Source organism: Scatophagus argus, chromosome 2 (assembly GCF_020382885.2).
Source record: "Scatophagus argus isolate fScaArg1 chromosome 2, fScaArg1.pri, whole genome shotgun sequence".
NCBI lineage: Eukaryota > Metazoa > Chordata > Actinopteri > Scatophagidae > Scatophagus > Scatophagus argus.
The window spans coordinates 26,804,779-26,829,865 of record NC_058494.1 but is presented as its reverse complement, the minus strand read 5'-3'; the positions used below and the strand labels follow the sequence as shown (position 1 = coordinate 26,829,865).

General features: G+C 46.5%; 3 protein-coding genes across 8 annotated transcripts in view; 1 reads left to right on the top strand and 2 right to left on the bottom strand.

The window, feature by feature from the left end:
* The window catches only part of myom2a (myomesin 2a), a 49,319-nt gene extending 49,193 nt beyond the window's left edge, over window positions 1-126 (bottom strand). The window contains exon 1 of the mRNA XM_046374700.1: window positions 18-126. Within this exon, the coding sequence (XP_046230656.1) occupies window positions 18-43 (26 nt within the window). The 5' untranslated portion in view covers window positions 44-126. The remainder of the gene's footprint in view (window positions 1-17) is intronic.
* zbtb45 (zinc finger and BTB domain containing 45) lies at window positions 117-13,828 on the top strand. Of its 6 annotated transcripts, none has more exons than XM_046374805.1 (7): window positions 117-554; window positions 1,502-2,860; window positions 3,207-3,341; window positions 5,740-5,880; window positions 8,562-8,841; window positions 9,703-10,044; window positions 11,902-13,828. In XM_046374805.1, exons 2-7 carry the CDS (start codon window positions 1,796-1,798, stop codon window positions 12,090-12,092), a joined length of 2,154 nt encoding a protein of 717 aa, XP_046230761.1. In that variant the 5' UTR covers window positions 117-554; window positions 1,502-1,795; the 3' UTR covers window positions 12,093-13,828. The 6 variants fall into 6 exon arrangements, with proteins under 6 accessions (XP_046230761.1, XP_046230725.1, XP_046230769.1 ...); XM_046374769.1 differs by having other exon boundaries at window positions 8,526-8,841; XM_046374786.1 differs by having other exon boundaries at window positions 131-216; window positions 8,526-8,841.
* Window positions 13,829-15,973: 2,145 nt separating this feature from the next.
* Window positions 15,974-24,470, bottom strand: dla (deltaA). The gene is made up of 11 exons (XM_046374264.1): window positions 21,662-24,470; window positions 21,228-21,530; window positions 20,900-20,960; window positions 20,542-20,799; window positions 19,619-19,679; window positions 19,369-19,499; window positions 18,570-18,739; window positions 18,102-18,318; window positions 17,187-17,967; window positions 16,972-17,080; window positions 15,974-16,862 (listed from the first exon to the last, which is right to left on the bottom strand). Exons 1-11 carry the CDS (start codon window positions 21,728-21,730, stop codon window positions 16,857-16,859), a joined length of 2,166 nt encoding a protein of 721 aa, XP_046230220.1. The 5' UTR covers window positions 21,731-24,470; the 3' UTR covers window positions 15,974-16,856.
* Window positions 24,471-25,087: the final 617 nt, after the last annotated feature.

The following is a 25,087-nucleotide window of genomic DNA, read 5'->3' as shown; positions in this document are numbered from 1 at the left end:
TCCCCGGTCCACGAGACCTGGACTCTGGCTGTCCCCGGTCCATGAGACCTGCTGCCACCGTCACTGAAGTCCAACCACCAACAGAGATCTGATCCCGCAGCGTGAATCTTGGCACACTCTTTAGTGCTGATGAATGCACATGTCACAGTTCATGTTTGTCTGTGCGCAACATCCTCTTGTCAGGGTTTGTTTTCTGGAGAGCCTGGGTGTGCACGGGTGGGTTTACACGTATTTACACGCGTTCCTGTCCTGTGTGTGTGTGTGTGTCGGAATGTGTCCTACTTTGTGAAGGGTGTGAGCCTGCCCGTCTGGATTATCGTAAGAAAAAACGCCGCGTTTACAGTACAGTGAGAGCTGGTGGTGGTTTAGCTGCCGTTAAGCGGAAGAAAGTCCACATCCCTTTTTGTGCCTGTCCGTGTGTGTGTGTGTGTGTGTGTGTGTGTGTGTGTGTTTGTTTGCAGCTCTCACCGGGTTGGGTGCGTTACACTGAGAGCTTCCTGCTGCATCCATCTGCCTGAAATTTATAAGCGCCGAAGTGTCACTGCACATTGCAGGTAGGTAGTCACGATTTAACAACATGCAGCGAGGCTAGCAGTCAGCCCCGAGAGCGTTAAACAGGCTGTGTGCAGAAAAGGGAGGTAGCGCGTTAGCTGGCGTGCTAACTTTACTAGTTGTGTCTTGCAAATTGCGCTAGCTAGCGCGTAAACTAGCTAGCTTAGCATTGTATCGGAGCGTGGGGGCGAGCTCCGACAGCCGCCTTTATGTTATGCTAGGCACGTTGCCAGTATGCATTTGATATTTAACAATTCACGTTCGTGTTTAGTCGATGACGATGCTCGGTTTGCATGTGTGAACGTGGGCATTTCGTGCAGATTTCCGTTCGGGTGTTCAGCGGCTAATGTCAACAGCTAACGCTAGCTAACTTAGCTTGTCACCGTTAACCTGTTCGCTTGTTGCTGCGGCTAACGTCGACTGCTCAGTAACCTGTTTACTCCGCTGCAGCTGGCAGTTACATTCAGCCGAGGAGCTCTTTCTCCATTGTTCGGCTCATGCTACCTCACTGCGAGAGCGTCTGTTTAGCACAACTAACAGTCACATTACTTTCGGCGTTGCGTTACCGGCCACCCGCTGTGCAGAGCAGCCAAATAAACTGACCCGAGGAAGTGCTGGACTCGCGCACCGCACGTGCTGTCATTTGTCCAAAACAGGTGGGCTGCACGCGACTTATTTGTTGATTGATTAGCAGTCTCTCAGGTGACACCTCCGGCACCTTCTCACACAACTGTTTGACTTGGCACCAACATGAATCGAACGAGTGTACAAGCTGTAAGCCAGGGCTGCAACTAACAGCTTTCAACGTGCCAGTGTGACATGTTGATGATCTGTTGGACCGACGAATTCTGCATCGTTCAAGAACACAAACACAAAGAGAACACTGATGAATAAATGTAAGCATTTAGCACAACAGCGTCGTGTTTAATCACTTGATTTCTTTCCACAGAGATTTCCCGGAGACGCTGACGCTGGTGGAAACAACCTCTTAGCGTCACTCCCACTCAGGACCACAAAGGCAGCTCCTCACTCTTCACTTAAACCACAGCTTAGCAGCGGTTTGAAAGCTTCCATCGGACTCATGACTGTTTGAGGGGAACGCGGACCCACCGTGGCCCATGCACTGGACCCGTTTCTCTCCCTGCCCTCCTCAGTCCTCAAGCTGACGCAAAACCCCAGACACCTACCCCCCCTCCCCCACCCCCACTCCCACCCCGTCCCCAGCGATTCGCCCCCTCCTCCCATGGCGCCCGGCACAGAGACCGTGCACTACATCCACCTTCACAACTCCAGCCAGTCGGTGCTGGAAGCTCTGCGAACGCAGCGGCGCGAAGGCCTCTTCTGTGATGTGACCGTGCGGATACACGATGCTTCGCTACGCGCCCACGCCTGCGTCCTGGCAGCTGGCAGCCCCTTCTTCCAGGACAAGCTGCTGCTGGGTCACTCTGAAATCTCCGTGCCACCGTTGGTGCCCGCCGAGACCGTGAAGCAGCTCGTGGACTTCATGTACAGCGGCTCGCTGGTGGTGCTGCAGTCGCAGGCCCTCTGCATCCTCACTGCTGCCAGCATCCTGCAGATCAAGACCGTCATCGACGAGTGCACCCAGATCATCTCTCAGAGGAAGGCGGCGGCGGGGGCGGCGAGCGCAGCTGCGGCGGCGGCGGCGGCAGCGGCAGGAAGAGGGATGCTCGGAGGAGTTCTCCCGAAACAAGAAGAGCGCGGGGAGGGGAAGGGGGCAGAGAGAGGCGGAAGTGGAAGCTGTTCTGTTGGTGGCGCAGGTGGGGGTGGAGGTTATGCCAACTTCTCCAACTTCATGACTGAGTGCGGGGCGACTAACATGAGCGGGGGGTTGGGGGGTGCCAGCGTCAGTGTCAGTGAGAGCGGCCCAGGCCCGATGGAGCAAGCTAACACCGTGAGTCTGATGGCGCTTGGCGACATGGGCCCCGGCTCCATGTGTGGCGGTGACGGACTGGGCTCTGGGGCCGGCGCAATCCTCATGAAGCAGAGCTCCAGCTGCACTCAGGACGTCAGGTACAAGCTCAGAGACCTGTTGGCGCAGTCGGCCAATGGAGCCAGCACCAGTAGCACAGGGAACCTCTCGGCAGGCTGCGGCTCCGGCGTGGGCAGTGTGGACAGCATCGGCAGGGACAGCCTCCGCGGCAACACAACTGACCTCTCTGATGAGCTGGTGGGGATGGACAGATACAGCGAGGAGGAGGACTTGGACGGGAGAGAGCGGGGAAGAGACGGAGACAGAGACAGGGGGGCGAGCCACAGCCGCAAGCAGAGGCAGCCGCTAAGACTCCAGGTAGAGGGATAAGGGGAGGGGTTGCCATGGTTACAGCTTTCAGGCATGCAGAGCTGCAACGGTTTGCTTTTCTTTCTTTTTCTGCTTTTCCCTCTTCTCACACTGCATTGGCGTATATCGCTGAGATGTTTCTGCACTTTGCACTGTTGCAGAGGAGCTCTCGTCTTAACTTCAGCAGTAATTGCCTTGTTGATATTCTATGGACTTCTGCATATTTGCTGTAGGTCGTTAAACTTATTAGTACCTGCTTGAAGGGGCTCTAGCTGGTTCTGGATCTGCTGGATCACTGTTGTAAACATGATGTCTCCACTGCTCCGAATTTAAAAATGGACCTTTTTCTCTCCAGGTGCTTGGGGGAGAGGGAGTGGTGGTGAAAGACGAAGGGGTGCAGGACACAGATGGGTCCGTCTATGCCTTGGCGGATGGGAGACGAGATGGAGAGCAGGAGGGCTCCCAGGAATCCATGGCGGGATTTGGACAGGTGAGTTGAACGCCGAGGTGAGCTGCAGCCTTTGAAGCCAGTGAAGAAGAGCATCTGATGAAAGAAAACCACGTTAAAGACGTGAGGCTCACTTTTATCGAACATTTTAATAATTTATCAACTACTGCTCATAGAAGGACGCTCAGAGTCTAAAACATCTTTCACTATTTAAGTGTTGAGCTTTGATTTCAAGGTAACATTTTTGGTGGAAATTGCTTCAGAAGGAAAGTCATTGTGTTGGATTCATTCTCAGCATTTCTGTCACAAGTCCTGATGTAAGTAGAGGTAAAAACGTGGAGGAGCAGATTTATGCTGCAGCCTGCTGTACCCTGCAGACTCCACAAGGAACATCTGCCACACAGTCAAAAGGATTCAGCTTCGCCTGTCAGTTATCTCACAAGTGCTGCTGCAGAGTCAGTCACATTGGAAATGGACTCATCCACTCAGTTTAGGAGCAGTTAAGGCGTTTCTTGCTTTTCATGCAAAGCAAAGCGTGTGATCATCAGTTTACCAAACACACACTGAAATCATCTAAATTTCGGACTTTCTGTTGTGCTCTTCAGTTCTCGTCACACAGCATGCTGTGAAGCACTTTGTTTCTTGCGTGCTATCCGAACAACAACTGTGTGTCACATGGCAAAGTGGGACAGTGATTATTCTGCAGTTAATTATGTGCCTCTACAAATATTTTAAGCTTTATTTTCTATACTTACTATTGCCTCTCCTTACTGTGACTCTTGTATATTCAGACTTCACAAGCCAGTAAGTTAGCATCCACTATTTGAAAATTGCTTAATTCAAAAATCGTTTTGGATACTGACACGAGTCGCCGTAGCGTCGGGTGATATGATGAAATCGTGACGTTTTTAACCTGTGGAGGTTTTGCCATCCGTTTGAGATACAGTCACATCTGGATAAGGAAAAACACAACTAAACGTAAGGTGTGATTGAACACAGGATGCTCTGCAGCTGTGATCAGATCAGCCACAGCACATCTGGATGTGGCTCGCTCTCTGACTGGATCTCAGCTAGATGTAAATGACTCATCTGAACAGGCTGACCACAGTTTTAATAAAGAAACTCTACCTGTTCTGCTTTCTCAAGCAGAAATCTACAAAAGAATCCATAGCAAAGTGAAATGAGGAGAACCAACACGACAGCTTCTTTTAGCATAAGTAAATATAAGCTGGGTTAGCAAGGCTGGCAGCGAAGCAGCATGTGACCAGTGCGCGTCATAGTGGCCCCTCGAGCACATGCAAATGGCTACGGTGTCATATTGTACAAACAGCTGTTCTTATCACACTGGTGTATGTTCAGGTGTTCTTATCACACTGGTGTATGTTCAGGTGTTCATTTTTGTGATACGTTTGGTTTTAATTAGTTATTTGTTGCTCATGATTGACAGCCGAGCACTCCTCCTGATTGGGTCAGAGGGGCATAAGGGCGGGAACCTGATACTGCGGGTCCACATGCTAATCACTGCTGCACAGACTCTGGCTCCAAATGACATCACAGTGGGACATCACTTTTGTACGGTGGCGAAGTCGCTGGTTAATGCCGGGTTTTTTGAGACCACTTTTGTTTAATATTGCAACTTCATATGCAGAAGTGGTTTATTACAATGGTGTAATTAGCACAATGAATCCATATGTGCTTCGATTTTTCAGTTATTTAATTCATTAAGTCAGGCATACAGAAATGGCCCTCTGGTTACTTTTGTAAATGACTTTTCAGATAAATTTGATATACATTTTTATATGCATTTTTTAAGATGCGTTTCACAGTTGCAATATCAAATCACATATTACGTCATTTGACTCCATGTTAGAATCCTCTGTGTAGCCAGTTAAACTTTCTGACTGACAAACACAAAAATGGCCTCATGTTGGGATTCATGTTAGACGAGCTCCATCTATGCTGGTATTTCTTGTCTGATTATCTTGTCAGGCACACTTCAAACCGTACCTTTATGACTTTACTGTTTTGACAGTAATGTAGCCTGACTGGTCAGACTACACTGTGTGAGTTGATCTTTCCGTTGACTGCACTCATGCATTGGAAGGGTTGGGGGAACAATAGGTTGTTCGTGCAAATATAGAGGGATGTGGTCTTAACGTATAGTGCAGAAGAATGTGTAGTTTGGGACTGGTTTCCAATAAGTGCACTCATTAGTTGAGGTGAACAGTTGTGCTCTAACAGAGGAGTTAGAGCACAGACGCGGGCAGGATCAACACCTATGGAACAGGTAAGCATCCAGCGTGGGGAAGTGAAGGACTGAACGGTATGTGCGTTTTTAAAAGTCGTTCAGAAACAAGTCAGGGGTGCTGATTTGTCTTTCTCACCATCTTTGAGCTGAGTAGTCCCATTTTTCATCCGTGGTAATGTGTGTGTCTTTCAGGATTTCTATGATGAGCAGGGGGTGTTTTCAGAGAGCTTCTGGCCCCAGAGCGAGCCTTCTCAGGCTATGGCGTTCAACCCCAGAGGAAGGGTCAACAAGCCTCTGACTCCACCTCCAACCACGCAGTCCATCAACAACCAGGTCAGTGTCCCAAATAACATGCTAATAATATGCTCACAGTCGCTATAGCTACAACCAAAGATAATTACTCAGGTGATACGCTGCTCTCCACGTTTTTGGGGTTACCTTTAGATTTTAGCAGTTTTAGCACACTTGAGACATATGAATCATTAAAAATACACCAACAGTGTTTTGGTCCCATACAGCACACTAAAGGATAGTATAGATACACGAGTGATGGCTGAAAGAGCACGTGGACGACTTTTTTTGCTCAAAGCCTCCGAAATATTTTTCCTCAGATTGAGACGATAGATTTTGTATAATTATTAATGAAATATCCTGCGGCTGTGATTTATACTAATGACACAGAGACTTGCAGAGGGAATCAGACAAGACTGAAAAGCTGCAGCTGTGAGGACACATCAGTATAAATTTTAATTGTTTTGCTGATGATATTTTTATCTCAAGAAAGCGTAAATGATGGCAGCAGAGAAACATAAAGACATACTGCAGATGTTAGGGGACACATAGATTAACCACGATTGAATGAATAAATAAGTTATGTGACTGGTTTGCCTTCTGGACCCGCAGCATCTGAAGAGACGAGGATATGGAAATCACATTCGTACGAGCTGAATTGTTGTTGCGCTCCGTTGAAAGGACGTTCGTTTAGGCCAAACAGCTTCTGTGTTTCTTCTGGTTTTTGCTGTAACGAGGTGATTGACAGAAAACACAATCTGAAGTAATGCGGCTCTGCACAAAAACTGTCAGAACATTGAAGCAAACACAGAAAGCTAAATGCAGCTTTAGTGCATTGTTAGAGTTGGAGTTATTTTATCTTGTTTTTCCAAAGTGCTGCCTACACAGTTTGACTGACAGTCGTGCCGACTTTGGAAATGTAAAAGAGGGCTTGCATTTGCGCTTTAAGCTTTAGACAGTAGATGCGTGACCATGTGGAAAGGGAAAGGTGAAAAGGCCCACCGCCGCTGGTTTTCTCACCCTCGTACAATAGCAACCAAACTTTGAAATGCAGTTTATCTTGTGAGTCAGTTTCCCTGAGGGAGTCTTCTGTGGCTCCTGTGACTACGACAGGGCGAGCATATTTTGGGGGAAAAAATGATGTGAATAAATAATGGACACTTAATTTAAATTGATTTCATTCTATTTATTCAGGGTTTTTTTGTTGAAATAGCTATTTCTTTGGAGATTGAGGTGATCTTGTGACATTAACGTAAAACTTTTAATATTTTGTTGATCAAAATATCCGTCAAGTCCTGTTTGCTACACTTGTTGCCGCCAAATAAATGACTTGTTTTGGCCCCGCGTTAAGCTAGCAATGGACGAATCAAAGAAGAGAAAAGTTTCAGGTGAAAATAGATTGTTTATGCCTCATGGACAGACTGGTTTGCTTTTACTGCTGACAAAACTGGTTTACCAGTGTGCTTAATATGTGGTGAGAAATTAGCAAACATTTTTTAATTAATTAACGGTGACAATTATTTTATCGCGCTGTTGTTTTAATTATAATAATTATTTTTAAAGTCCGTTGCTCACTTGCTCACTTAAAAAAACTGTGTCAATGCGCAATAAAATAAAGAATAATAATTGTCGGTGTTAATTAACGCGTCCCTTGCCCAGTCCCAGTCCTTTATTTGAAGATAAATGTATAAATACTTTTCTCTCAAAGCAACTTACAAAAGAATTAGGTGTTTTGCACTGTTAAAAGTGGAAAATAAAAAATTGTCATTTTTCATTAAAAGTTTATTAATTTTATAAAAGTAACATATTATAGTTCTCATATATAAAGCAGAAGTTTAAGGAAACTAAATGTGGTGTTATTTTCAGTTTAGTGGTCAAATAGGTTTTGTGGCTCCGAGTGGGTTTTAATTTGGTGGGAAATGGGCGAAATGGCTCTTTTCATGCTAAAGGTTGCCGAGCCCTGGTCTAGATGATTTGATTATAACTACAGACTGCCATCGGGTTCATTTTTGATGAAAAAATTAGCTATGAAATTATGACAGGGTTGGTCGAAGTGGCGTGTTGTTCACTAAAAAGAGCTTGAAGAGTATGATGATAGTGACTGACACCTGAAGCAACCAGAGGATTGTTAAGTTTAACTTCAGAATATAGTTAGAATAACACAATGTAAACATTTAACTGTGCAAACAGGCCTTCGTTTGGAACATATTTTATGATTTAAGGTAATATAAAGTGACATCATGTGCAAACACTTGTTATGTGCTTTAGTAAAACAGTACTTGTTAGCTCTTCTTGTAACTCACTAAAATAATGATGTAGTTGCTGGCATGAAAGCTTTTCAAGTGATTTGAGGAAAAGATTTGTTGTGTTTCCTGTCCTTGTTGGAACTGACCGGTGGCACATTTTGTAGACAGCCTTAACACCCAAATCACTTTCATGTAATTGACATCATGTTACCCGTCAACAGTTTCCTCAGCTGTGGAGGACAATGTGAGTTGACTTTAGCAGAAAGAATGACAAAGCAGATGTACGTTACAGCGAGCAGGGTGGGCGAGTTCAGCGGGTGATTAATAAACTGATCGTATGGTCTCCCCCTTGTTTTGTTTTGTTTTGTTGGTTCTAACGCTGCCTGTGTGAGCATAAACAAAACTAAGCAAAGTTCGGAAGGCTGTAATTTTCATTTTCAGGTATTTTCATCCAGTGGACATTGTCTTCGCCCTCAGCTCCTTTTCCAGTACCCAGTGAGCCAGTCGCAGCCAGCTCCGTTCTACGTGGGTGGGCCCATGGGTGGCATTGACAGCATGGCGGGGACGGAGCCCGGTCAGCAGCAGCAGGCTCCTCCCCCAGCTCCGATGACTCCGGCCCCGCCCCCTTCCACCTCCGCCTGCTCTGCGGGCCCCTCCCCTTCCTCCCAAGGATCTGAGACCTCGTTTGACTGCACGCACTGTGGCAAATCTTTACGTTCCAGGAAGAACTACAGCAAGCACATGTTCATCCACTCCGGTAGGACCTGCCTCCTTCTCCTCCAGCTTGTTAATTGTTGGTTATTTTATTTATATCACATATTTAGTTTAGTTATTATTACTTATCGACTTGACCATGAGATGCTCGGATACTGGTATTGGTCAGTACTGGTATTGGTCAGTACTGTGCTGCAGGTTGTTAAACTCTCGTCTCGAGCTGAGCAGGTAGGCAGAGGAAAGGCACTAGTAGCAGTTCAGATTAGTCTCCATCTCCATCCTCTCTACACTGTCTGCTTTAAAATTAGGTTATAGTGAGAGTACCAGTACTGATGCTCTGTATTGGCAAGTAGCACTTGGTATGCAAGTACTTGGTAGAACAAAGGTGGTATCAGTACATCACCAACACTTCTACCTGACTGCTTTGCTTTTACCGAACATTTATTCTCAGATTTAGATCGAAGTTGTTCTTATGACAACTGGTGTCATGGAGTTGTTTTCAGCAAACAGGCCCCGATAAGGCCAAAAGGCCAGATATTCCTCTCGCAAGAAGGTGGAGACCAAACTCGAGTTAAAAGGAGAGTGATGATCAGTTCATCGAGTGGAGTCCAAATGAATACTAGTAATATTCTGAGTTGGCAGGCACACATTTCAGGATGCTGTCTGACTTCATTTATCGACCATCCAGTATCAGTCATTGATGATAACATGGAGGATCCTCTTTGAATATAATATTCATTTTCTTCTAATTGGTGGACCTCTAATTGAAAAACATATATCAGCCGGGTTCTGCTCTGCTCTAGTACTCCATGTGAACAGAAGGAAAAACTGCTGTGTGACATGACTGCTTTGTGTGAGTCTTTCTTTCTACCTACTGCGTGTCTGAACACACCTGTCCCTCCAGGTCAGAAACCTCATCAGTGCTCCATCTGCTGGCGCTCCTTCTCCCTGCGCGACTACCTCCTCAAACACATGGTGGTGCACACTGGCGTCAGGGCCTTCCAGTGCTCCATGTGCGGCAAGCGCTTCACCCAGAAAAGCTCGCTTAACGTGCACATGCGCACCCACCGTGCCGAGCGCACCTTCCAGTGCAACGTGTGCCACCGGGCCTTCACCCACCGCACCTTGCTGGAGCGCCATGCCCTTCAGCACGCCCACCACGCCCCCCAGGGCCAAGGCCAGGGGCGTGGGCCCGATATGACCTCACCTACCAAGCACAGTCCTCCGGCTCTGGGAGGGCCCTCAGGTATGGCTGGCGCGGCTGGCATGGTTGGCAGCATGGCCAACATGCCAAGCCACGGAGCTTCCTCCACCTAGAGCGAGAGAAGAGGGAGATACGGGGGGTTGGGGGTTAGAGAGCCCATTCCTTGAACCGAAACTTATTTGGTCCTAACAGCCTTGTTGATCTTTTGTTCTGGTGGGACCGAAGCTTATCGGGTTCCACTGGTTTAGCTCAATGAAACATTCAGGGTTCCTACACAGGGTTGGAACAAACTTTTGAACTCTGAAAACAATATAAATTTTAAAGGAGGTTTTGAAATTGCACAGAAACCCAGGAAAAGTTTGTAAAAAATCAAAAAAAAAAAAAAAGGTAGTTGTTCCTGCTGCAGAAGTCCATCTTAAGTAGTTGTAGTCCTTCTATTCGTTTCCTGTTTTGTGACATTTGTTGCTGTGATGGCTAATCAGAAACGTGGCTAACAATCACACAGCCTGTTGAACAGCCATCCAAAATCCAGCCAAAAAGTTATTTTTCAGCAGAGAAAAGTTTTGAATTTTTGAAATGTGTAGGAACCCTGTTTCAAAGACACCGGAGAGTCACCAAAGAGGTTAGGAATACAGAGCGGGTTTGGGAGTGGGCGAGGGCGAGGGCGAGAGGAGTCTTAGTATTTCTAGGTGGAGTTGAGGGTGGGGATTGGAGTTATATGGAGATGCCAGTTAGGGAAAATAAGGGTTTGCTGGGTTTTATTCACCCTCAATTCATTTAATTCAAGTTGATAGTTGAGTCAGTTCTGTTCAGTGTCACGTCATCAAGCGTTAAAGCAGACGTCGTCCAGCGGCTTCTTCCATTTGTTTATTCTAGGTGTGTAAAAAACATTAAGATACTTGAGTATCGCAGTAGTCGCAGTAGTTTCTTTAGTGATACTTTCTCAAAAACAGTGCATTGATTTTTAAGTAGTCTTTTACATGCAGAGATTTGGGGCTGCGAGCCACTAACAAGCTGATAAACACTTTGTGCTGTCAGACGAAGAGGAGGGGCTCTGCTGCACATTTGGAATGTAACATGGAGACTTCATTAGGAAACAAGTGAAGCCTGCAGGCCACTGAAGATTTTCCAAACACCTTTGCAGGTAACATGACACTGACTGTCTTCAAACAGCTCTGACTCTGAGAGAATTGATTAAATAGCACTTTAGAACACTTAATGATCAATCCTGACATTCCTGATTTGGTTCTTTTTTTGTAGCAGCATTTAATGTTAAGGTGAAAATAAATTTGAATTTAGATTCAAGGCAAATCCATACACGGTCAGTATAATGATCAGGTCAGCTTCAAGTGTTGGAAATTTAGGCAAAGACTTAAAAAGTGTTTCGGTATCCCAAGGCTGTTTTATGCTGCACCAGAAAAGCATGAAAACAGGAGATAAACTGGAGGTCGGAAGTGAAAAGTCTGTGGTCGAGCATGTGTTGTTAGGCGGCTGTAGCCAATCACTTTCAGGTCACATTTATTATCTGTTAGGGGCTGAAAACTTCAGAAAGACTCCAGGTCAGATTCTCTTACAGGAAACGAAAGCAAAATTCGCTTCTCTTTTACTTTAAAAGCCTCATTAGTGTTTTCCCACTTTTGAATATTTAGGGAAAAAATGCACTTCGTGACTTAACTGAACTGAATGTGAATGGAGCCCAGCGCTGTTCAGGAGCAAACCCACGGTGACAAAGGGTTGTTGATGAACAGGTCGATGCAGAGGGATGAGTGGTCTGAGCGGATTGAGACTACAGCAGGGAGGGGAGGGCGGGGGAGGCGGCGGGGGAGGAGGCGTGATGCACAGCAGTGTGAATGAAATTCACCCATCATCCATCAGACAGCTTTGTAACATTTTCCACAGGCGCCAGCGCTCGGCCCCAGGATCATATACCTCGAACCAAGACGAGCCCCCGATGGCTCGGAGGGACACTATTTTCTCATTTGAAATGTTTGGGAAACATTTCAGCATGTTTTACACAAACACACACACACACACACACCTACAATTACCTCTGTGGTCCAAAGACAGGCATTATGCTTCACATCTTTTAAGCTACATCAAACGAAGAAACAGTGAAAATGAAAGCTAAGATAGATCCGTTTACTTTTTCTGAAAGCTTACTAAAGTACTTCTCTGTAAAGTTCCTGTACATCGCTATAACGCTCAGTTTGTTATTTGTTGCTCATGTGATTCTTTGATGCAGAAATAAGGCAGAACTTTAAAAAAACAAAAAAACAAACAAAGAGAAAGCCATTCAGAGGAAGTTAAACTTATAACTATGACAAATCAGTGATTTTTATTGGGATTTTTATTAAGTGTTTGTGTTTGTCTTTTGGGGCTCTGGTTAATAATAAATGGGAAGTGTTTGTTGCTTAAAAAAAAAAAAAACAATAAAAGCTTTTTTCGCAGCACTATGAAAAAAAAACATTTTTAATATTTTAATAAATCTAAATTAATCATGAAAACGTACAATCACCCCTTCAAGTTTTGACCAAGTCAAACTCGTGATGATGATAATTATCACATTAATATTTATTACAATTTGATCTCTATGCACATTTAAGTTTGCACATCTTATTACTTAGACATAGATGTTGTGGTCCCCTAAAGTATTTGGCCTAAGATTGTTTTTTTTTTTGTTTGTTTGTTTGTTTATTTGTTTTTTTTTCTTGTTGTTGTTGGGGTTTTTTTTCTTTTTACACTGAAAGGTGATCTTATAAAGACCTTACGTGTCCCTGCTTTTTGCTCATTTTCCTTAATGTTAGTCAAAGCTTTATATGATATTCAGTAGTTTACTTAAGCTTTGTAAGAGCCTTCTAATTGACGTGATTTCACAGGTGGGCCTCCTTAACGAGGGAGGCATTTCGAGCTTGAGAAGTTTGCCAGTTATGGGATGATTTGACTTAAAAAAAAAAAGAAGAAAAAAAGAAAATCACTTTAAGACTCAAGACTATTTTGATTTAAAAGAGTGACTCCAGCAAAGATGTAGATTCAAATCGTTTCTTTCTGGACTTCACTATAAATACTGACATGAAATGTTTAAACGTGGAGAAACTGCTTATTTACGGGGAGCAGGCCTGGCAGCGTGCGCTCATTGGCCTCTGAACGCTGCAAGTTAATGTGCAGAGTCGGTTTCACCAGCGCTGTGGAGGCAGAACGTTTTTAAAAAAGAGATTTAAGAGAAGCTGGACTGAAACTCCTCCAAGTCGCTGTTGTTATAAGCTATATAAAAATTTTAACGCCAAACCTTTGGTGCTCTTTTGGAAATAGTTACCTCATGTACCAGTGGCCAACACCGTGCTGCGGTCTGGCTTTGGTAAATAAGCAGTGTTGAGCTGTTTCCGAGGTTTGATCCATCCTCAGCAGTGGAAGTGGTTTTGGTGCATCTTGTCTGAGGCGGACCCTTGTACAGTACTGTAATATGTGTGCTTTGAAGCCATGTCAGCGCATTGTAACGTACTGTGTTATGCCTTTTCTTTCTGTTCTTTGTTTTATCAGGAGGGAAGTTGATCATTGTTTTTCTACATTAATATTTCTTTAACAGAGGTTCAATATGTCAGAAGAAGAAACGGTCATTTTATAAAAAAATATATATATATATATATCACTTGTCATCGTAAAACCACATCTTTTGTGTATAAAAAGACTAAAGGCATGATTTTAACTTTTTCTGAGAACTTAGATGTTGTACTCAATGAAATAACTGAATTTTAAAAATGAGTGATTTCAAAGATTTCTTTCTCCAAATAAAAAAAGTCCTCTATGGCTCCCGGCCAGCTGCTCGTCATTGATTTTGTTTTTATTGTATTTTTTTTTTCAGTCCACATTAAAATGTTCCTGTCTGGACGGGAAACATCAGGAAAATACTTCAGAGCTGGAGCGATTAGTCGATCAAAAGAGTTAAGTTATTTTGGCTATCGATTCATCATCTCAGTTATTCATTTTCAGTGAACTCTGTCAAACATTTGCTGTTTCCAGCTCCCTAAAGTTTAAATCTGCTGCTTTTCTTTATCATTTGTGGTAGTAGTAGAGTCTAAAAGTTTAACATGAGTGAAAGTCCTGAAGAGTAGCAAAGAGTTCTGAAAGTAACAAGTACTCGTTATTGTTGTAAAATTATACTGTATTGTTACTGAGGCGTTGATGTGCAAACAGTCATTATACTGTTAGTTAATTATTAACAAGCTTATTAGGAGTTAGGCAGCTTAATCAGTAACAATGTGATTTATCATTAAGGTGGTTTTGTGAGTAAGATATTAACTGTATTTACAAAGTAGTTAGTAAAGTGCCTTTGAAAAGTACAAGTAGAGTAAAAAGTACCCAAATAAAATCCCAGTACCTCAAAATGGCCCTTAAATACCGAGTTCAACTCAGTGAAGTTACTACTGATGCAACTTAGCTTAAGCTGTCTGAAGTGACGGTGGTCAGTGAACGTTAATTTTCATGTTTTTATGAATTACTCGTCGCTCATAACGCGATGAAATGAGCGGTCGCGAACTCTCAGACCTTTCAGTTGGTACACAACTAAAACGTTATCCGCTTGTTTCTCTAACAAATAAGGTTTGAACAAAATCTTTTGTTAAAAGTTTCTCATTAATTAGTGCCCTTTCAAAGTGAAATTGCTGAGCAGGTAAATGAATGTTAAGCGTTGCTCTTTTTCATGACTGCCATGTGGTGGTAAACTGAATATCTCTTGGCCATTTTTGTCATTTTTCACTGTTTTGATGTTCGTACGTCAGGAACAGCTCTGTCACGTAAATAAGGATGGTTTTACTTCACTTGTTTTTCTCACAACACTCGGTGTGATTTGACCCTCACAATGCGTGAAAAATAACTTTCCTTTATTCCTCAGATAGTTGATGTTTTCTTTCGTTTCGAGCTGAACGTACTGTAGTTTCTTTGTCCGCATTCATCGCTCAACACAAAAGTCCTCGAAGGTCTTCTCTTATCGCTGCCATTTCTCAAAACCCCAGCGTATTTGTCAGGACGACAACGCGTGAAAGCTGTCTTTTCTTGAAGCCCACGTACGTATTCTTTCTTTTTGTTTCCCCTGCAGCTCGGGCCTTTGAAGGTCTGGCTGGTTGTGGCTGAACTCTGGCCAGAAGGCATCTGTTACTCAACAACATCTGTTCCTGTTACTCTCTTTCTCCCAGCATGCCGAGGGACACGCAGGCTCTCCCAAGGGTGGCCTTTTGTGTGCCCCCATTGTCAATTCCATCATTGTCTCCCGAAGTCTGTTCCCATAATGCCGCGGGGTTATAAACCCCTCCAGAGGCCGACTCTACCGGGCTGATGATTTACAGTTATTTGTGTGAAAACACAATCAACGTCTTTGAGGGGCAATTAAGAAAGAAAACTGAGGGGAATTTAAAGAGTTCATTGTGAAAAATGGTCTAAGTGTCAACCGGCACGTTTTAAAGTTGCTTTTCTCACTTTTAGATATGACAGACGTGAGTGAGAAAAAGTAATTTTGTTGTGTATTTTTTGGCGGAGCTGGATGTCCAGTAGGCGTTACGCTACATTGATCTGAATTTTAGAGGCATGAATTACCTGACTTGTTCCTTTGGGGCAGAACTAGGAGTGGTAAATCTAGCGTAGGGACATTGTTGTTTGTGAATAGGCCCCCTCTTCCGTCTCCAGGGAGACACTTTCAACTTCTGGCAGTAGCCAACAGAGTCGGCATAGAAAAGCCCACTATGGGGTCGCCAGGGGACGACAACAGATGTTACTGATTAACTTTGCTCACAGACCCCTAAAAGTGTTTTTCAGCACGCTCGCAAATGGACAAAACAAAAGTTGGACGCAGTTAAAATTTCACATTTAGCAATATTTATTTGGAAAAATAGTCTTGGCTAATTCCTTCATTCAAAAAAGGTAAAGGAGACAGTAACATTTGTACAGTACAATCCCTCTTAAATAACATTTTCTTTAAAAAAAAAAAAAAAAAAGAAAGAAAAGTCCCATTGACCTGAAGTGCCTTTGCAAATATCATCATTAAAAAAAGCCAACTTAAATAATCATAACAAACATCACAAATATACAATACAAAATAAAAATAACACAAAATTAATTAAATTAACTTAAATTAAATCATAATTTTAAATCTTTTTTCTTCTTTTTTTTCTTTATTTATTTTACAAAAGGACAATCTGTATCAAAAAGCAACATTTTTTTTTTAATTAAGACAAAGTTTTCATGTCCCAAAAGAAGAAACAAAAGAGAATGAACAATACTATGTCATAAATGGTTTGGAGGGAAAACGCACTTCAGTTAACACAGTGATCAAGTATACATACAGTCTTCACAGGTGTGGTGATGGGAGCACAGCCCACGTGAACAGCCTCGTGAAGAACAGGCCAGTATGGCCAAACATCCACCGTTTGATGCAGTTCCTGCGCTCAGCAACGGCGTGTGGGTTAGAGAAAAGGCCTGGGTGCAAATGTTGCAAAAACAAAACTCGTAGCATCGCACATCTTCGCCACGAGTCGGCGTCCGTTTATATCTTATTTTTATTTTTATTTTTTTTTTTAAAAAAAGGGGGAAAAAAAGCAGAACTGAAAGCTAAGTGGCAGTTTACTTTCAACCGTAAACTTTTTAAACGTTTTTCTTTACCCTGCCAGTTCTTATCCCACAGGCCGCCGCTGCCTGCGCTTAGTTTCCAGTAGAGAACCAGCTCACTCTGAATATCAGTTAAACGTCTCAGTATCAGCAGCAGTCTCAAGGCGGGACACCTCCCCCTAGGGTTAGAGCAGCATCTGAAGGAGTACAAAAACTCTCCCATAGAGCAAATGAGCAACGGGCAGCCCGACGGTGGCTCGTTACACCTGCAGGGAGCACACAAGGGACCAGAAAACGTTAGCGTTTGTCGGCCAAGTGACCACACAAGTGTTGTTTCACTGAGAGGCAAAACAGAGTAAAGCAGACTTAGCTCACCTCAGTTGCAATTATACATTCGTCCTTCTCCTCTGACATCACAAACACAGATTTGTACTTGGTGTCCGCACATGCAGACATTTCTGGGGCTTTCTTTTCTGATGCATCGCTTTGGGAGGGAGAGAGAAAAAATGGTTGTTAGCTTCATGGCTCTGACAGCCTCGGTGTTGCATTGTGTGTGAGAGACTGTCAGCATTTCAGTGACAAACATTTACCATTTTAAACGTTTGCTGCGCTTCTCCTCAAACTCAAATGAGTCCAGGGATTGGCACTTGTCCTCGCAGGCTGCCTCCAGCATGGCCTCTTTAGCCGCCTGCTCGTAGTTGACCTCGTGTACGAGGTTGTAGTCTGCGGGCGGGTGGCGGCTCTTGTAGCCGCTCCTCCCCGGCGAAGATCCTTCATCAGGGTCGCCGCTGCAGAAGTCCATCTTCTTGTTGATATTTTTGACGCCTGGTGTTGGCAACACGCTGACCGCCAGGTCCCTGTCACTGCGGTGACAGTTGTTGGTCAGGTTATTTATCGTCTCTCCCTCGCCAGCGGTTTCTATTTGACCGCCACGCTGGGCTTTTGATCGGAAAAATCCAACAAGTACGGCGCATCCTGCCAGCAGCAGCAGCACCAGGGCTACACCAGACCCGACGGCCATCCAGGGCACCTCTGAGCCCCGGATCGCGGCGTGCTCTGGAAGCAAGAACTGGCAGTTTCTTCCACCGTAGCCAGGAACACATGCGCACACGTAGCGGTTGTTTCTCTCGTGGCAGGTAGCACCGTTGTGGCAAGGGTTGTGTTCACAGCGGCTAATGGGCGAACTGCAGTTGCGGCCGGTGTATCCTGGTGGGCAGGTGCAGGTGTAGCCGTCAGGACCTTCCTGGCACGTCCCACCGTTTTGGCAAGGGTACGTAGAGCACTCGTCCCCAGTGTGGTCACAGTTCATACCAGTGAAACCGTCTGGACACTGGCACAGGTACGAGTTGACAAGATCCACACAACGCGCACCTGAGAGTAGACATACGGAGTTGCATAAATGTTTGGTCGGGAGGTTGGAGCAGCTCTTGTTTGGCATTCAAAGCACACAATCCACACATCACTAAGAGTAGGTTCGGCGGGATCACACGGCCAGGCGGTCTTACCGTTGGAGCAGGGGCTGGAGGTGCAGTGGTCAATCTTCTTCTCGCAGTTGAACCCTGCGTATCCTGTGGGGCATTGGCAGAAGTAGCCTCCGTCTGGGTTGTCAGCACAGCGACCACCGTTGGAGCAGGGCCCGTCGGCACACGTCATGGCGCTCAGCTCACAGTTGTTGCCATAGAAACCATGAGGGCAAGTGCAGGTATATGTGTTTTCCAAATCCTGCGGGGAAAAAAATAGAACAGGCTTGACATCAAGATGGGTCTTGCAGCTGCTACAGACACCCTTTTCCAAGTCTCAGTCTGCTGTATCGGTTCTGTTGTGTTGAAATGTTGGCAGGTTTTCTGGCTTAATGTAAAGTCAAGAGAAGGTTAAAGAAATGGTGAGACACAAAGGCATCACTGGGCGCCAAGCCACACAGGAAGCCACTGTACTCATTCCGAGATCATTCGAGAAGCCCAGATCACACTCACAGTGCAGCTCCCTCCGTTGCGGCAGGGGTTTCCAGCGCATTCGTTGACCTGGATCTCACAGCTGGCCCCAGTGAAGCCGGGTCTGCAGGAACAGGTGTAGCTGCCCTGACCAGTGTTGCTACAAGTGGCTCCATTCATGCAGGGCTTGTGGTGAGTGCAGTAGTTGAGATCTGGACAGACAGACCAGCACATGTGGATTAGCCACAGCACAACACATGGCAGGACAACAGCAGCAGCAACAGAATGTCTTTTTGTCCTCTGGCACACTCGACTCTTTCTCAGCCCTCTTTTTCTTTTTTCTGTCCAGGTTTCCTGTCTGTGCTGTTCAGTCTGAGACAACTGCTGCTCTGTGGCCTTTGCTTTAGCTTTGATGCCTTTTATCTTGTGCCTTGTTTTATTCACATTCACATTTCTGCCTCTTTATAGCTGTTAAACGTTACTCAACAGACGAGCGAGCACAAGGCAAAGCTCCTGCACTGAATTTTGTAAAAATTGACCTCAAGAACTTCCTGTTCTCCACTTCCTGTCGCCCGTTTCTGCCTTCTCTTAAAACGGGACTTTGGTCATTTACAGCTGAAGCAAACCCAGATGCACTGATGTGATACTTGAGCGGTTTAAGGACGTGAAAATGGACTGACTTTAGCTGAAAAGTCAATTAAGAGCCTTCCAAATGTAGGCAGGACCTGCTTCTGCTGTTTGACTTAACCTTTCACTTTTTAACCCACCTCGAGGTTTTAACCTGAACACCTGGACACCTTTCTACCTGCTAATCAGCCAATCAGTGCCTCCCTCTCCTCACCTTGGTTGCAGAAGAGTCCCCCCCAGCCCTCCTGACAGTTGCACTGCCAGGGCTGCTGGCAGGTCCCATGGAGGCAGCCCGGGTAACGAATGCACTCGTCGCAGTAGCGGCCTTTGAATCCCACTCTGCACCTGTTGTTGTCCAATTAGGAGGGAACACCGGTCAGTCCACTCACATTACCTCATGTGTCCCAATAAGTAATTAACGCCACCCCCACCCCCACCCTGTGGACTGGTGGAGGGAAACTTACTTGCACTCTCCGGGTTTCTCGCAGAAGCCGTGCTCTTCGTCGCAGCCTGGCAGGCAGATGGCTGCATGGGAGGACAGAGAAGGAGAACTTTTCAGACACACGGAGGCACGAAGAAGAACTCAGATGTGGCTTCTTTGTTTTGATCCTATCGCCTAAACAGTAATTAAAATAAACCCCTGGGCCGTTACCTTAAACTCAATCTCCTTATCAGCATGGAAGAATTTTCTGCTTAACATAGTGCTGAGACAAAGGAGGGAGTGTGTGAATGTGTGTGTGCCACAGAGTGCTCACACACACACACACACACACACAGAGCCCCTCATCCCACCCCACCACCCTCCTTTTTTCTTCTTCGCTGCGGGTCAAAACTCTTTTATTCATTCTGTGCGCACACACGCTCACACACACACACACACACACACACACTCCCCTTAATGTCTCGGATTGGGGCAGATAAGAGTGGACAGCTGGCGAGTGTGTTGCCAGTGCGCGACAGCTGCTCCATTGTCTCCTCTCTGCCGGCAGCTGCCCACTTCAAACAATACCTCCCCCGCCTCGGCCAATCAGAGCCCGGCCCACTCCGAGAGTAACGAATCGGAAGGTAGCATGTAAATTTATGGCACGCGTGAGATTATTCCCAAAAACTTTCCTTAGAATAAATCAAGTGGTCGTGTGTGTGTGTGTGTGTGTGTGTGTGAGGGGAGGGGGTTCGTGTGGTGTTTACGCACAAGTTGCCTTCTAACGGCACTCAGAGGATCTGATTACAGCCCCGGCGCAGAAATAAACTTTTCCTGCTTAACATTTTTCGATTTACAACAAATAATAAACCCTCCTGCGCCTGTCAAGTTTAAAGAAGCTTCGCGGAGTTTTGTATTTACATCTAACGTGAACATTCATTGTGTTAGGAGCGTGCTGTTACTCACGCTCGGTGCAGTACTGCCCCTTCCAGCCGGCGTCGCACACAATCTCGCCGCGCTCTCCGCAGGTGAAGTGGCCGAAGGCGTCGTCTCTCGGCCGGCAGAACACCGAGCAGCCGTCCCCGTAGTAGTGCTCATCACACACGAAGCGGTACGAGTACTTGAGCTCCGTCCTGCCGCTGGTGTGCAGGTCCTGAGACCAGTCCTCTCCCACCGTCAGGTGCCTCTGGGTGGTCATGGTGCTGATAACGCGGTCTGGGTTCTCTGAAGTGCGCAAGTGGAGGCGCAAAACGAGGGAGGTTAAGGGATGGCAAAGTGCGTGCATGTGATTAAGAGTGGAAAGGGAAGGGAGTTTACTGCCTACCTGTGGAGAGGTCGTCTTTGGAGTCGGTGTGTAATGCCTCAATGATCAGCGAGAAGGTCCCCTGGGAACACAAATGGCTTCATGAGACAGGTGGCCAGCGGGGATGTGGCGATAACATCAAGCAAAAGCCCGTGACGACTGTGCCATACACCCACTGAGCTGAGGGCAAGCCGCGTAACGTGAAACTAAATACCTGTAAACTCTGTGCGCTCTCGGTCTGTGAACTGGGATCAGCGCGTTTTTACGCACGGATTTACCCCAAAAAATGGCGCCATTTCGCTTGCTTCACTTCTGCTGTAGTGAAATGGACATGAATTGCTGAGCTTACCGGCCACGTGAAGCCGAAGTTAATCCTGATGGGGTTAGTGAATGAGCTCTCCGGGATGGCATCGGGCGCCTGGAACGAGTTGGAGCCGAGCACGGGCGTCACGGCGCCGCCGTAGGTGCACGGAGGCTCCGGGGAGGCGTTGGGCTGGTAGTGCTTGAGACAGATCCTGAAGAAGGTTTGACACTCGCACTGCTGCTGGAAGGACGCGGTCAGGCCTCCCTTACAGCAGTTTTTGTTGCCCTGCACTCCCTTCTTGTTCAGGAACTCCTGCAACTTCAGCTCAAAAACTCCGGAGCAGAACCCCTGAGGAGGAAAGCAACTTATCATCAGCCATAAGCACAATGAGGTGGGAGTGTGTGTGTGTGTGTGTGTGTGTGTAGGTGTGGGGGGGTGAAGGCTCATTGTTTGGAAGAAATACTGATTCAGAAGCTTACCTGGCACAGCAACATGGACATGACGGCAAGAGTCAGCAGGATGACGCGCCCCATATTAAATAAATACATAATAAATAATAAATAAATAGAGTTAAAAAGTCTCGGGGCTCGGCTTGTCCTCAGGGTGCCTCCTCCTGTTCAATCCCGCTGAGGAAGATGCATTGAGCACGTTTCTGTCGCCTCACGGGGTTTTCTCATCAACTGCTGCCGCTGTCAGCCGCGCCGCTCTCATTCATGTCCCGAGGAACAAAAAACAGGATAAATCCCAAACCTTCAACGTGATAATGAAAAAAAAACAGATCACAAAACAAGACTTGTGAACTTGTGTGTGCGTGCGCTGCGGAGAGCACAAACAGAGAAGTCCTCCAGTTCCGTTACGAAGCGTTAATCCAGTGCGTAAAGGCAGAAGAGCAAAGATGGGTTCCTTGTTTTGTTTTGTGACGAATTTTAGGAAGCCGTTTTTTGTGTGTGTGTGTGTGTGTGTGTGAAGGTCTTGGTCTAACCCAAGGACGGATTTGTCACTGGTCCAACATGCTTCCTTCTTCCTCCTAATGTCTTTTCTCACTGTGAACTGTGCGTCTGTCTCCAGCCAAGGCCGCCTGCAGCCTGTTATATACGGCCTGACACATGCTATGGTAATAACATGCAAATGGCCCCCCTCCTCCTCCTCCTCCTCCTCCTCCCCGACTTCACCTCCCAATCTGGCCTGGCTCACCACAATGGGATCCCACGCAAGTGCCCCAGCAGCCTCCCTTTACCCCAGCACACACAACGTTAAAGTCTGAACCCCCCAAAAATGGAGACGTGTGGAAGCATTTCGACCAAATAAGAAGTGAAACTTTAAAAGAAAGCTGCGCGGCTCCTGCAGGTGCTGGGAGACTCCAGAGAGCCTGCTGAGGGACAGGGATTCGCTTAAGGTGGTTTTAAAGAATCCTTTCAGACATGCCTCATGTTTACGGGAGCGTCCTGGGGGGGCACTAACTTTAACAGGAGTGGGAGCGAATAAACTTTTTGCTGTTGCTGGTGTTTGCAGAGAAGTTTCCTCCAACATAAACGCGTCTACAGATCCATCTGAACGCAAAGAGGTCCGACCAGTTCTGGCTGGATATCGATGACATGCGGCTGAACTGATCCCTCCAGCTGCTGCCTCACTGGACTCTTTGTTTCTGGGCATCTTAAGATGTTTTGGATAAAGTGCCAAGAAACAACAACAACAAAAATGTTTCTCGGTCAAAACCTGACTCAGTTAATTGTTTACACCCCTCCTCCTCCTCCTGCTCTTCCTCCCTCTTTTCGTCCTCTGCACGCGCGCGCGCACACACACACACACACACACACACACACCCTCTGGATTTTGGTATTTTCTGGTTGTGGGAAGAATTTGGTGCTTTGAATCGACTCTAAAGAAAACATTCCTTGGCAGAGCTGTGTGCTGCGCTGAACTGCTGCAGGGGCTGGACTCCTGCTTTTCCATTTTGCTCTCCCCTTCTTCTCCTTCTGCGGGCTAAGATTAAGGGAGGGAGGGGGGAACGCGTGTGTGTGTGTGTGTGCCATGTCCATGGATGTGTGTGTGCGTGCAAGCGTGCGCGCGCGCTCCGGAGTCGCTCGCGTGGCCAACATGAGGGGGAACTTTTGTTATTGTGTGTGTGCTGAAGGAATAAGTTTGCTCTCTCCTTCTCCCCCTCAGCTGTATGGTAATTCGCCCAGCACCTGCTCTCCCCTCAATAACAGCGTGCGCGCGCCTCTCTTGGCTGGGCGCGCGCCCACATGGTCCCATACACAATACTCTGTCTCCTCCCTCCACACACACACCACACACACACGCTTTTCTCTCCACACATCAAACATAACCGGACAAACATCGCATATATTTCCCTTTTCTTCTTCTTCTGCCTCTTCTTTAAATATTGACCAAATCCTGTGTAGCTCGAGGGGCGCTGGGTGGTGTTGGGTGGTGCTGGGTGGTGTTGGGTGGGGGTATATTTGTGTCTCTGTGTGAAGGTGGCCTGTGCACGCGCACCAGTAAGGAGGAGGTGGGGGGTTGTTTCTTAATTAGGTCCTTCATTAGTGGTGTGATTTTTTTCTGGCCCAATCGCGAGCCGCACGCGCATTGCGTCGCTGTGCTCAGATATGCGCCACGCGGCGCCTCTCCGGTGCGCGCTCACCTGCCCGCTGGCCTTTCCCTTTCTGCTCCTGATCACCTTCACTTCCCAACGTGGCTGACGTGTCCGCGGTTACTTATTACCTCCAATCAATGGCAGCAGCAACCAAACAAAGTCCTCCTCCATTAATAAACCTGTCCATCTCTCCTTTCACACCGGGCTATTCTTCAAGCCAAGCGCCGGCTGAACCGTGACCGTCACAATTAACCTCAGATCGAGAGAGACAACACGATCAATTATATTTTCACCCCGGGAGAGAAGAGGCTTCTCTCAGGAAGGCCGTTTGAAACGTTTTACAGCTTCCATAAAGTCTGTGGAGAGCAAATCTCAGCGTGAGGCCGCTCTGAACCTCAAGCTGGACTTCTGAAAAGTGAAAACGTGAAGATCTGCAGGCGGAGGCGCCAACGTAAACCCACAGGGTTTGTATTAATCCTGCTGCTTTGACTGACGGGCCACAACCAGGTGTGAAAACCAACCAGGGGCGATGTGGGACAGGAAAACTGGCTTGAGGTTTAAAAGGTTTTCATCCTGTTTTAACTGAAGCTCAGCTCTCTGCTCATGTTGTGTTCTGACCCCTGAACAGACTGACCAGCAGCATCACTCACTCACTTTTTGTCCTTTTTTATGTTTTGCTCAGAAGAACAAAAAGTTTGCATCTAAACCCGAACAGCACCAAGACGAGAGAAATGAGTCAGACTCAAGCAGGAGCTGAACCCAGAAGACAAAAACTGGACTCGGTGGTCCTGTCCCCTGCTCTCCTGGCCAAGATGCTGCTGGCTGGGCTCTGACTGTTTAACTAAAGTGCTACTGTAGGGGGCTGCTGTAGTTTAACTCCTGCCCACCAGTAGCTGCGCCAAACAAAAAAGGGTGACTCGGGGTCTGACTATTCATCCATTCTCTGCGCTTTAATTTCCATTGATTGTGAATGCAGGAGGGAGGGAGGAAGGGGGTCTTCAGTGAAGGACCACGACACGCCTTCAGACGCGGACAGACCCTTACAAGCCATCTGCCACTAACTACCCCCCCACATCCCGAAAACGACGTTTATTCCCCTCCCTCCTTCCCTCCTCCGGCCTGAAGCGCACGTCTCTATGTCCTCTGTCCACCGGGCTCCGGCTACACTCAACTGGAAGCATGTTAAAGGACCTGTAACGGTATGGGCCCTCCGGGGCCATATGGCGAGGGGGAAGCCAGGAGTTTTTTTCCTTTTTGGTCCCAGATGAGGACACACCACATGGTCACTCGTGGGAACGTAAACAAGGCG